At 34.2% G+C, this 13053-nt stretch overlaps 2 protein-coding genes across 8 annotated transcripts; one reads left to right on the top strand and one right to left on the bottom strand.

Moving 5' to 3' along the window:
- Nucleotides 1-828: 828 nt before the first annotated feature.
- On the top strand, nucleotides 829-5088 carry LOC142551783 (uncharacterized). 3 transcript variants are annotated; one of them, XM_075661180.1, is made up of 3 exons: nucleotides 829-907; nucleotides 1973-4291; nucleotides 4383-5088. In XM_075661180.1, the coding sequence occupies exons 2-3, from the start codon at nucleotides 2099-2101 to the stop codon at nucleotides 4680-4682; spliced, it is 2493 nt and encodes an 830-aa protein (XP_075517295.1). In that variant the 5' UTR covers nucleotides 829-907; nucleotides 1973-2098; the 3' UTR covers nucleotides 4683-5088. The 3 variants fall into 3 exon arrangements, with proteins under 3 accessions (XP_075517295.1, XP_075517297.1, XP_075517296.1); XM_075661182.1 differs by lacking the exon at nucleotides 829-907 and adding an exon at nucleotides 1462-1481; XM_075661181.1 differs by lacking the exon at nucleotides 829-907 and adding an exon at nucleotides 1505-1637.
- A 929-nt stretch (nucleotides 5089-6017) lies between these two features.
- Nucleotides 6018-7543, bottom strand: LOC142551781 (uncharacterized). Of its 5 annotated transcripts, none has more exons than XM_075661178.1 (3): nucleotides 7390-7543; nucleotides 6559-7180; nucleotides 6018-6358 (listed from the first exon to the last, which is right to left on the bottom strand). In XM_075661178.1, the coding sequence occupies exons 2-3, from the start codon at nucleotides 7005-7007 to the stop codon at nucleotides 6112-6114; spliced, it is 696 nt and encodes a 231-aa protein (XP_075517293.1). In that variant the 5' UTR covers nucleotides 7008-7180; nucleotides 7390-7543; the 3' UTR covers nucleotides 6018-6111. The 5 variants fall into 5 exon arrangements, with proteins under 5 accessions (XP_075517293.1, XP_075517291.1, XP_075517292.1 ...); XM_075661176.1 differs by having other exon boundaries at nucleotides 6559-7230; nucleotides 7390-7539; XM_075661177.1 differs by having other exon boundaries at nucleotides 6559-7230; nucleotides 7386-7537.
- Nucleotides 7544-13053: the final 5510 nt, after the last annotated feature.

Raw genomic sequence — 13053 nt, 5'->3', positions numbered from 1 at the left:
TCTGTATTAATACTCTGAATGGGCTCACTAGCAAATACCCAACGGCCCACCTAATAAACATGGGCCCCGCGGTGTAACGTATCAGCACCACCCAACCAGCTGATCTTGACCACCCGTCTATTGCCACCTCGTTTCATATATCTTGTTAGTTTTAATTTAATAATAAACATTTATTTTCTTTATTTACGGAACACCAAATAATAATAAATGTCGATATATTTTTTGGACCAGTATTACAAGAATAACCTCGTATTAACCAAATTAAATAAATATTTAGTTGTATTATATGTATCCTTATATAATATTATTTTTAAATTATTTTATATTTTTTACGAAATAATTTTTTTTTTAAATACTTGTTTAGTTAAGGTTAGGATTTGTTGTATATGAAGCTAGGTGCGAAAAATATAGGAAACAATTTGTGAAATTTTGAAAATCAAATATAAGGTTATTGATAGGTGCTACTGAATATGGTTATTAAAATAATCATGATAACTAATAAAATATGCAAACGACTTTCTATGTATTATTATTATTTTTAATTTGATCGAATAATACTGAACTATTAATACTGAATTATTTTTATTTTAGAAGAGTTGTTCAAATAATATTGAATAAGTAATAGAGTGACTTGATAATATTTTTAATTGGATAAAAAATATAATTATGAAATTAAATATTTTTGTGTCTTCTAATATAGTTATTTTAAAAATCTCATACTCAATAATATAATATAGATAATAATTTTAAATATATATATAATTGTATAATTAGCATTATTTATTTGTTCATTAAAAGAAATGTCTCTCATGTTGGCTGCGGTGAGACATCATTTCGCGGGGATACAAGGCAGTCCCAAGTGGATTTCTTGCTTTCTCACTCTGCTATTCCTCTCTTTGCTTATAGTGTAAGTCCCATTTATATGTATTTTTCGACCGACTGCGGAAACGCTTTATCTTGAAATCTTGTTTGGGGAAGTTGATGTTCATCGTGGTAGGATTTTGGAACTGGTTTTACCGATCCTTCTTGATTTCGTTAAAGTTATTTTCAATTCTTGCTCTCGATTGTAGCTTTGATGCATGGTCATTCTGGTGCTTTTTTGCTCTTCTTGAGGCTCAGCCTGTTTGGATCTTTGATTTTATTGTTCTGGACACGAAACGCTTGCCGACTTGGTTGTTGAGTTAGATTTTGGAATAATCCTTAAATTGCTGCCACAACATATAACGTGGAACTCATAAATTCCTGCTCAAGGTTATGTAAATCTTTCTTTAAAGATCCTTGCTTTCTGAAGCGCTCATGGAATCAAGTGGGTAATGTCGGTAGTTGTTTCCCTCTTTGAAATACTCATAAAATCAAGTGGATGTGCGATTATTTTGTTGATTCCTTTCTCTGCTTAGCTTGAGCCATATCTGACCTAGATACTGATGTTTGTAAAGGAAACGGAAATTGTCGGCTCCCCCCCTTCTCTTCCATTTCCTAATGTAAGTCATAGAAATGGTAACACGCACAAGATTACTGCCAATTAAGTTTCTAGATTGCTTACTGTAGTTGGAAGGTGTACTTTTATACAAAAAGTGAAAATTGATTTACGGCTACATTCAATTGAAGTCTCCTCCCGGCCATACGGCATCTCAAATGTAATTTTTATTGTGGGTTTCTTTTTCTACGCCTATGGCAAAGTCCCTTTGGTTGAATGTCAAAAAATCTGCGTTCTTTCTGATAATTCATGAAAGTAAGAAGGAATTTGCTACATTGTGTAGAGCATATCCAATAAATAAATTACAGATTTGGATGTTTGTTTTTTTCACTTCTCTATGATGAAATGACATGTTGTAATTAGCATGTTTTTAAAATGGGCAAGCCTACATGAAACTTGAAGGCTTTGATCGTTGGGAAATCAAATCTTGTAACTTTTATTTAGCATAGATTTTGCATGCTTTATACTGCTGAACTGATTATTTGTCTTTATCAGCAATCACTCCTACAGCACTGGTAAGATTGCAAGTTTCAGAAAGGACTATTAGGAACTCGGTGGAGATGTAATATGGTGCAATATGTCAGGAAACGAAGTCCTTGAAGTGTAGAAACATTTATACGAATGGCACAAAGCTTAGAGCAGAGAAGTTTAACGCGTGAACAATCTATAATTGCTGTTAATAGAAAGATTTCATCATGCTTGACTGAAAAAGGTTCACCTTTTCAAGACACACCGGAGGCCAAACATAAATTTAGTCAGCCGTTTCATAACCGAAAATCAATGCTTGGGAGTAAGGTGCATAATGATGATGATGAGCTTGTCATGCACATGTCGAATGTGCCTTGCTTTCTGCAGCAAGTGGGGAAAGAGAAAAACATTCAAGAGAAGGCATTAAATTTTGGCGTTCTTGACTGGAAAAGGTTGGAGAAATGGAAGTACAACGAACGCATGCCTGTAAGAATTCACAAGAAAACATCATCATCTAGCACAGGCTCTATTTGTATGGGAAGTGGACCACCTAAAATGAGTCCCAATCTTAGAAGGCAACCCTCATCACTTGGTTTAGATACCGATTCACGTTTTGGTTCACCACAGAGAAAACAGCTTCCAGCACAAAGTCCTCATCTCAATCCATTCAAGATGGAAAGAAAAGACACATGTTGTAGGGAAGAGTCTTTTGAAGGCATCAGACAGCCAGGAAACCTGGAAATGCCTAGCCAAGAATTTCAAGGTGTCCAAAGGAGCTCTGTTGATAGGCCCCAAAAATTTCATCATAACGTAGAGAGTTATGACAGTTGTTGGGAACCAAATTTGGACAAAGTCAAGATGAAGGATATGAATAGAGAAACTATTCCCGAAAGGACACTTCGGAAACTTCGGTCCTCAGAGCAGGGAAAACATAGGATTTCACTCTTATCAAATGATACAATCAATGGTCAGTGGAAAATGAGTGAGAAGAGTATGGATGATGGAGCGAACTATACTTATATGGGTTCCCCTGCGGAGATGCAAAATTTTCTCTTAGTATCCAAACATTTTCTGAAGAGGACTTGCTCAGAAAGTTTTCAGTTTTCAGAACCAAGGATGTCTCTTGATGGAAAATTGTCTGAAGCAATAGGAAACAGAATTTCTAATTGCTTTTCTCCTCAGGAACCTGGAGAATTTTCTGAAATTGTCATCCCAATACCATCTGGAGCTAAAGCTTTGATAACACATGAAAAAACTGCAAAACATTCGCTTTTACTCGAGGCTCGAAAGAGACCAGATGCTAAGCTGCCTACTGTTAAAGCAAGACATCTGTCCCCTACTTCGCGGTTCATCTTTGGACTTGGAAAAATGAGCAGGAGTTCTAGTTTTAAGGTGAACTCTGCAGTTCCAGGACTGAGTTCTACGTATACTGCTGTCATATCTGGTCCGGTGATGGAAGTTACCACTGGTGCAGATAGCATTGATAAAGATAAGGCAAATTCAAGTAGTAAGGGTAGGTCAAGCCCTTTGAGGAGGTTGCTAGACCCATTGCTAAAGAAAAAAGAATCTCAACCTACCAATATTGTTCAGCCACCAAATGGAACTATGGCCACAAGGGGATTGTGTCAGGATAGAAAGTCCGAGGGGTTATCTTCTAAGGGTCTTCTGCAGCTCTCGTTGAAGAATGGCCTCCCTTTCTTTAAACTTGTAGTTGAGAATAGCAGCAACAACATGCTTGCTGCCGTCGTGAAGAAGTTGCCAGCATTTGGAAAGAGTGATCACAGCATGGTATATACATTCTATTCTATTCATGAGATGAGAAAAAAGAACATGACTTGGATTCAAGGATCGAAGAGTAAAAGATGTAACCTAGGATGTAATATTCTCGGCCACATGAAAATTTCAAGCACTCATCTTCCTAAATCACGTGATAAGAGTTCAGATGTATGTGCTGTGAGAGAATGCGTGCTATATGGTGTTGACAAAGAGCAGGTGGATGAGGAAGAACCTAAATTTTTACCTGGAAAAGAGAGGGCAGCTGTTGTTTTGCAAAACTCATGTCAAAAGCTTAACGACAGAGAGTTAAATGACAACAAAAAATTGTACCAAGATGAAAACACTGACAGTGCAGTAGTCATCCTTCATGGTGGTGTCCATGGAATGCCGGATAAAGGTGCACCATCTTCTTTAATTAGTCGGTGGAGATCTGGTGGATCTTGTGATTGTGGAGGGTGGGATGTTGGTTGCAAGCTACGAGTCCTTACGATCCACAACAAAAAAGGCTGCAAGATTCTCGAATCATCATTGTCTTGTTCCACCACGGATCGTGTCAATCCTTTTGTTCAGGTAACGTTTTAATGCTTCGCTTTGCTAATTTCCTCTTATATTTCAAATATGAAATATCAATTCATAATTATCCGATCTTATGCTATTACAGGGCAGAGAGCAAAACAGCAAACCTGTTTTCAACCTGGAAGCATTCAGCGATGGATTTTACTCACTTGAGTTGGATTCCTCAATTCCTTTGTTAGAGGCATTCGCTACATGTGTAGCACTGCTAACAAGCCAAAAATTTTCTGAAATTTTAGACACAAATATCCCGGGACACATTCTAGAAGCCATTATTGGAAGCTGTAAACCAAATATCACAACCACTACCACCACTATCCCATTCTCACGACAAGTCCCTGCAAAATATGCCACATGCCGCCCCTCTTCACCAGTTGGAAGAATCTAAAGAATGAAACAAGGGATCACATAATATAGACAATTGTTCAAGTGATCAAACCCATTATTATCGTTTTTGGAACTACACTTTTTCTCACAGTTAATATCAAGTTTATTTGAAGGAAAATCGTCTGGACTTGCATAAGTTATTATCCTTGGTATCTTTTTTTTTTTTTGAGTAATATCGTATTTTTGTATAGATGGATATTTGGTGATGCAGAAATCAGTAGTTATTTCTTCTCGATTTCTGAATGATCTGTGTTTTAGATCATGCAGGGTTCAAAGCTTGCCTCTCTGCCTTGTCTGATAACGTTTCAGAATTATTTTATTAGGTGGCAATCACTTTCTTCTTCATCGTCTGTGTTAAGTCATGCTTTCAATTCCAAATTGGTGAAAGCTAATGAATCATGTAATCACCCTTGTATTCATTTGTTTTTCTTGTCTCTTACTTATATTATCCTATTTCATTGCATTTATAGAGTCACATGCACCATGTCCTACCTTCATCTTGTCACATGATAGACAGTGTGGAACATATCTTCTGTGGAATGTGAATCACAAATTCAGGGAGAGAATAATGTTTGAAATGAAATGCATTTTATGTCATTGATATTCTTTTTTAACTGTGGCTATATCAATTGAATTTTAGATCTCTCCTCGAATAGGCTCCCGAGTCATTATAGTTCTGTATTGGAGATGAAAGAGACCCTTTTAAGCTGGAAACATCTTTTTTTGTTCAAGGTTATAAAAAGCCTCGGCTGCTTTTTTTTGTATCATTTAAGTACCATTTAATCTCGTTTTTTGGAACTGCTTTTTGTTATGCATATATGTGCTATATGATTTATCACATGCTTTGCAGAAGCTACCAGGCTATCGATTTCTTAATTCTATCAATCCGAACTCGTAACTTTTTTAGTTTTAAAAAGCTATATAATAACAAACAGATCCTTTGCAGACCCAAATACATCAAACATAAAATTTACTATCTAACGTGAAGAAATGGTCACACGACATTTATGTATTTATTTTAAAGGAACACGACATTTATTTAGTTGATTTCAGTTGCACAAGGATGTAATGCTGCGTTTGTTATCAAACATACACGATTTATTGAGATAATCGATTTTAATTTCGTGTAGCACACAGTTTTCAATCCAAACACGGACCACGGTTTCAAAACAAACATCTTTTCGAGGAAAGTTGTGACAAAAACAAGATTGATTAGTAAACCAAGCATGAGTGTCTAAATAACTTTTGACATTTTTATTCTCTTTCTCCGAGTGCTTAAAGTTAAAAGTGGCTTTGAGTTAACCCATTAACAATAAATCATAAATTTTAATTCACATTTTGTGTTACGGGAATAAAAATCGTGGCACGTATTTATCAAGTATCATTCTAAAATTCATATCACAGTCACATATCTTGAACAAAATCTGCGGCTACGATGGAATGTTAAAGTGGAAGAGCCAAGAAATGACAAATGCGAATACCATACAAGCGAGAAGAAAATTCAAGAACCGGTGGCCGTTTAAGCAACTCCGAGTTTCTATAGCACCGGCAGATGGTGGTGCTGGAGCTGCTGCGGCCATGCTTGCGAAAACTGAGCCAATGTTCTCATTTGCTGCTGCCTCGATCTCATTCAACCCGACGACGTTGCAAGCTACTGAATTACATATTTCGCAAGTCCTGAAAATTATGAACGGGATTATAAAGATATGATTCGAATTCTAGATGAAAGTTTCTACAAGAAAATACAAAAAAAAAAAGTATCTCATAGGTTCTTTTCAAGAATCACAAATCTTTGAATCAAAGAAACATGGGAGAAACGTCAACAAAATAAAAGGCAAAGAAAAAAACAGATTGCGCGAATGGGATTGATTACTCACTTGTTTCCTTTGATTTTGAACCAAGTTTCAGCGCAATTTTTATGAGCAGCAGCCAAATCATCCTTACAAGAACAACCCAACTCAATGGCGACCCCAGAGCCAGGGCTGCTGCTCACTAAGCTCAAATGGCAAATTCTACAATCTCTATCGATCATCCCCAAACGCACTTTAATTTCCTTTACCCCACCATCTTCTACAATCACCGAACAATCAGAACTTCTCCCATTCTCCAAACCATCATCTTCATTCAGAATCTCACCCGATTCTGAGCCACACGCAATGCTAAAATCATCGTATGACCCTTCACCGTCTGCAGTTGAATAGAATTGGGAGTCGCAAGATTCTTCATCAGCGTCGGAGAAACACATGCTGCCACCCTCTTCTTCCTCCGCCGCTTCGCCTCTTGCACCGACTCCACCACCGCCGCATTCCAAATCCAAGTGGGACATCTCGAAACTAGCAATTCTGCAAACCTAGTAGCAAGAGTGTGTGTTGAGAGACTCAAGTACCGCATCAATGCCTCCAAGATTGAATCTTTAAACCCCCCATGGATGCTTTTCAACAAGATTCGGTCTCTCTGCTTGGAATTAATGAACTCCCTTCCAAAAAACCAATGAATCTTCTGAGGAAAAACAGAGTGTTACAGTACAGCAGTCGTGATGTGAGGAACTGCTGAAAACTGAGATGGATTTGAGAAGGGAAAAAGAAGAATAATGATTGAACAAGGAAAGAACACACTAGTTACTAGTTCATGGCATGTTCGTTAATCGATGTGTGTGTCAGTGTGTGTGTTTGTGTGAGAGAGAGAGATGCATGATTATATGTACAAACCAGAGAAATTACAACTTTCAATGGCTGTTTTCCTTTCTTTTGTTTCATCTTTCTTCGTTGGTCTTGAGAGCTCTTATCTACTGTTACACTGCCATTATCATTTCCTCGCTTATCTTGAGATATTATCATTGCTAGTAGACTCTGCGCATCGTGAGATCTACTGTCGATTAACTGATTGAAAATTTGTAAAAAAACATTGCTTAATTATTTTTTAAAAAATATAAAATTTCTCAAGTGTATTTAAAATAAATATCATTTTCTTAAAAAAAATAAAAATGGTGTCATATCTCTAAATTTAGTTTGGTGTAAGTAAGTCGTGCCAAATTCACTTACTAAAAGGACATCAAGTTTTGGATTTTAAATATTATGATTTTGGATTGATCACCCCCAGAACTCAAAGGTGCATAACTTGTTTGTTGAACAGATATTTTCGTTCCTTCGACGTTGACGCAGGCCGTGCTTATTTGGAGTCAAATGAGTCAAATGACTCAGGTCCAGCCCTTTTTTGGGGCCCAAAATTTTTTAAAAAAATTATTATATATAATACTAGATAGCCCCCACATATACATCTATGGAAGCGAAAGGAAAAATCCAGTTTGTGAATAATTAGTGTGGCCGAAACATGAATTTTATTATTAAAAAAATCACTCGTAAAATTTTAAGAAATTATCGGTCATCTTCGAAATCAAAGTCAGGAGTTGATGAATTAATCTAGCTGGCAATAAGTTGTTGGTATGATTTACCAAACCAGTCTAGTTTTCTTATCGGGGTGGAGTAATGGTGGGAAGCATGGCGGATTAAGGACAAGTATAAAAATCAGAACAAATCAGAAAAAGAGAATCAATCATAAATTACCTTCGAATTAATGATTAATTCACTCTTTATGAGGCAGGGATTCAAGATTTGAGAATTTCGTTTTGTTTTTGATTTTGTAATATATACACGAGGAAGTTTTCAAATCATGAAAACTCCTGCTATGAAACTTTGCTTGAGACATAGAAAATCCCAATTATTTCTTAAAATATGTATTCAAAATTTCAAATATCAATATATATAAAGTATAACGAGATGAAAAATTGAAAACCCTAAAGGCCCCATGGAATCAGTCCATTCTTTCACCATATCAGGTCCAGCTAAGATCAAAATTCAAAAGTGAAAGATTGAAAATGTGTATGTGGGGCGGCGTATCAAGAATGTGTGGTGATTGGCTGTAACTGATATGTATATTTGATGTTGAATTCGGTTGGTGAGTAAGATGGCCTTTCTCACTTATTTAGTTGTGTAAAAAGTGAGAGATTCATGCAAGCTATTAATGTGGCTAAAGATTGTTTGCGCTTGATCATCACCGTCTTTTCATGTGATACTCATATGAATAATGATTGCATTTAGAATCTCAAATGCTCATATTGCTTATAAAATCTTTGACTATCCCGATCACAATAGCAAGTGCAGAGCGAAGTTTCTCAAAATTAAAGCTCATCAAAACTTTTCTCCGATCAACCAAGTCACAAGAAAGATTGAATGAATTGGCTATGTTATCGATTGAAAAAGAAATTATTGAACAACTTGATTAGTATTTTTAGCTCTAAAATTGTTAGGCGGGTTGTTTTTTTTAGTGATCATTCTGGACATGTTTGATATTTTTATTCATTTAATTTTTTATATTGTCTTTATCGTATTGATTTAATTTAAAAATTGATATGGAACTAAAAAAAACATGAACACACATTATGATTCAGATGTCTCTTTTTAAAAGTTAGACTCAGGCCCAAATATTGGTAGGATCGACCCTACGTTGACGTTAGAACTTTGAGAAGACCTAACGACCCAGCCTAGTGAAGTCTCGCGTAACATTACCCAGCTCCTACTACTGATAAATGAGTCAGTGAATGAAGTGTGGATAGAAGGAGCAATTTCAAATTTGTATTTACAGATTATAAATTACTAATTATTAAGTGATAAACATGTGAGGTAACACATATAGTGAATCTTTGAGCAATCAATGCCGAAAATAAAAAAGGCCTTTATGCAATAAGGTAATTAGTGTGAGATTAGGCACTGAGAAAGTTGTGCGTGCTTTTGATTTTCACGCCAAATACTATGTATAAATATTGATGCAACAATGTCGTAGTTGGTGGTCATGTGGCATTCTATTTTTATTTTTTTTAAAAAAAAAAAACAGAGGGAGATTTTTCTACCTTTTGTGTGGGTGGAAGTCATAATTAAGAATTATGATGCCCCTTTCGTTGGGGGCTGACTAAATATAAATAGTGAATTTCGAATACGTGTAAAATAATCACCATAATTTATGTAAGCGAGGTGATGATGTTATTTTTTAAACTTTTTTAAAATGCTTAATTTTATGTCTTTTTCTCTAGGTAGTTAAAAAATGAAGTGACAAAAATTGTCAGATAATTTAAAATAAGAATTGATAATCAATGAAATTTGAGAAAGAAGTTAGGAAAAAAAATGATACGGAGGTTAAAGAAAAAATGATGATATTTTTATCATTTGAGAACTAACTTAAAAAATATGTGAGTTAAAATTTGAGGAAGAAGAGGAACAAATTTTGATGTGATTGGCACACAAAAATGGTTGAATATGTATCTTGTGAGACGGTCTCACGAATATTTATTTGTGAGACGGGTCAACCCTACCGATATTCACAAAAAAAGTAATACTCTTAGCATAAAAAGTAATATTTTTTCATGGATGATCCAAATAAGATATATGTTTCACAAAATACGACCAGTGAGACCGTCACACACAAGTTTTTGCCGAAGTATAGATATCTTGTGAGACGGTCTCACGAATCTTTATCTGTGAGACAGTTTAACCCTACCGATATTCACAATAAAAAATAATATTTTTTCATGGATAACCCAAATAAGGTATCTGTTTCACAAAATACGACCCGTGAGACCGTCTCACACAAGTTTTTGTCTTTGCCAAAATGACTATACTATGAGACTGTCTCACCGTACAATCTTATGTGACATATCTCTTATCCGATGCAATTCATTAAAAAATATTAATTTTACTTTAAGTATAGATCGAATTGACACGTTTAGATACGTGAATGTTTCAACAAAGACCTACTTCAAGAGTAATTAGGAAATGTACAACTGTTATATAATAGTATATATATTACAAATAATAGAAAATACCATGTTATGTGAAAATTGAAAACGATGAGCAAGTTTATTCTACCATTTTTTTCCCTCTTTATCATTCATAGTTATGTGAGACAAAAACTTGTGTGAGACGGTCTCACGAGTCGTATTTTGTGAGACGAATATCTTATTTGGGTCATTCATGATAGAAAATCAATGCTAAAATCACTTATTTATTCAAGACAATCTCACGGTCGTATTTTGTGAGACAGATATCTTATTTGAGTCATCCATCAAAAAATATTATTTTTTATGTTAAGAGTATTACTTTTTATTGTGAATATCTATATGATTGACTTATCTCACAGATAAAGATTCACGAGATCCGTTTCAAAAAAAAACATAGTCATTATATGATATTTCAAATTAATAAAACAATAAAAATAGTTAAACCGGATAAAGTCATATTTTGGGGATATTTTACCAACAGTGCTCCTATCCACCTGTGTCTTTCTGCTTTCACATGGGCTGTCAGTATTTTATTCAAAAGTAGGCCCCATTTTTACCCAATCCACATTGGCTACAACATGGCATGTATGTCCTTTTTTTTCTTTTTTTTTTTCCTCACGGTTTATTAAAAATATATTCTAAATAAATAAATTACAATTACCAAAAAATTAAAAATATATACATTATACATATGAAATACAGCTTTAAAACTTCACATTTACTAATATTGGAAAGATTCTTATTTCAGAAACTAAAAAATATTATAAAAATTGTAAAAATAAAAATAAAAAATACATATAATATTTAGGTGATTATTAAGCGACTTACACGTTATATGATAGGATTAGGAAAAAAAAAAAAGTGCGAGAGGAATTCAAGAAACATAAGTCGACGATGGTATTAGGGCCCCTGCCCTATTATCTCAAGCCCAAAAGGCCCAACAGCGGTAGCCTTGTTACTCCGAGTCCACCAATATCTTTTTTCCGACGCTTTCCATCTACACGTGCAAATGATAAATTATAAATAATAATTATAATAATTTAAATCTGATTTTTACAAAACTAAAAAATTCCATGTAAAACACAAAAATGTAGCACGTTAATTAAGGTAAGTTATGTTGACCTCTTACCAAATCAATCAAACCAATCAGAAAGTTTGATTCCCAGTCAACATATTATTAGACGAGATCGTCGTATTTTATCTGATTATCATAATTTTCAGACTATTACAATAGTTCGATATTTTACTGAAAGTTAACGACAATGGGTTTTATTGTCGTTAAAAAATCGATAATACCTATATTTATTTTTATTTTTATTTTTAAGGGTAGTGCCTAGTTTGAATTAAAAGCTATCTGAGATATGTCCATGTACATGACTTTTTTCTTTTCAAAAAAGGATTTACTCGACCCTACCCATGTTGGCAGTGCCCGCAATGATCGATCCAACGGCTCGGATTTTTCCGAGTCAAAAAAAATTTTTTTTTACATGGAGGTGGGCTCGGATCACTCATGTGGGGTGATCCGGGCCGTGCACTGCCTGCACGGGCAGGGTGAAACAATCCGAAAAAAAGATAACAAGCCGGGGACCAACATTCCGCTGATTTTCCCAAGGTATCACGAGAATTGCCATATATCACACGGACCACTGGTCCACTTCCTAATTATCTTTTTTTTTTATAGTTCCTAAAATTTTACTTTTTCTATGTGAAATCATAATTATAATAAGAAATTTAGTTTTTTAATTTATTTAAGTAGATTTAGTTGTTCTTTTGTATTCTTTTTTGCTCTAGATAAGTAAGTCTCGAGTCCCCGCTCAAATCTTATTAATAATACAGACAAAAATAAACAATTATCAAACGTGATTGAATAAAAGAAAGAAAGGGAGGCTTATTCGTGATGATGTCAGGCAGGGTTATATCTTTATAATATGGAACAATACCATATTTGTACTTTTAAAAAAATTATAATAAGAAATTTTAAATATCAACATTCCAGTCTTATTTGTTTTCACACAAAATTATTGGAAAAACAAATTTTTGAATATGATATAAACATTGTGGAAAGTAGAGTCTATATATATATATATATATTTAAAAAAAGAGTTTTTCTAAAAAATTATTACAAAAATTGTTTAAAAAGTATTTGTTTCAAAAGCTAGACTTCCTGAATTTTAGGTGGCTGTTTCTATTATTATTTAAAAATTGAAAACAAAATTATTTTTCAATATTTATCTTAACGAGTGTCAATTCGAGTGAGTATGATCGGTTGATGCATAGTACTATCTAAAAATTGATCAACACGACCCGAACTCGAACCCGATCCCGATCCAACCCAAAAACTCCCAACTCGAACACGAACTCGACAAATCCGATCAACTTAACTAGCCCAATTTTTTTTTAAATTAAATAAAACAAAAAAAAATATATTTTAATTTAAACAAAAAAATAAAATTTCTCTTATATATATGATTTAAATTTAAAATTCTAATCGTAAAAAAATAAAATATCTTTACTGAATTAAATAAACAATTGTATAAAAAAT

Source organism: Primulina tabacum, chromosome 7 (genome assembly GCF_025594145.1).
Source record: "Primulina tabacum isolate GXHZ01 chromosome 7, ASM2559414v2, whole genome shotgun sequence".
In the NCBI taxonomy this organism is placed as follows: Eukaryota; Viridiplantae; Streptophyta; class Magnoliopsida; order Lamiales; family Gesneriaceae; genus Primulina; species Primulina tabacum.
Note: the sequence above shows the minus strand (reverse complement) of the source record. Positions and strands in the feature narration are given on the sequence as shown.

Coding starts and splice junctions, on each gene's coding strand:
- LOC142551783 (XM_075661180.1), top strand. CDS start 2,099: ATGGCACAAAGCTTAGAGCAGAGAAGTTTAACGCGTGAACAATCTATA. Junction 4,292..4,382: donor GTGTCAATCCTTTTGTTCAG/GTAACGTTTTAA, acceptor ATGCTATTACAG/GGCAGAGAGCAAAACAGCAA.
- LOC142551781 (XM_075661178.1), bottom strand. CDS start 7,007: ATGTCCCACTTGGATTTGGAATGCGGCGGTGGTGGAGTCGGTGCAAGA. Junction 6,359..6,558: donor TTCAAAATCAAAGGAAACAA/GTGAGTAATCAA, acceptor CATAATTTTCAG/GACTTGCGAAATATGTAATT.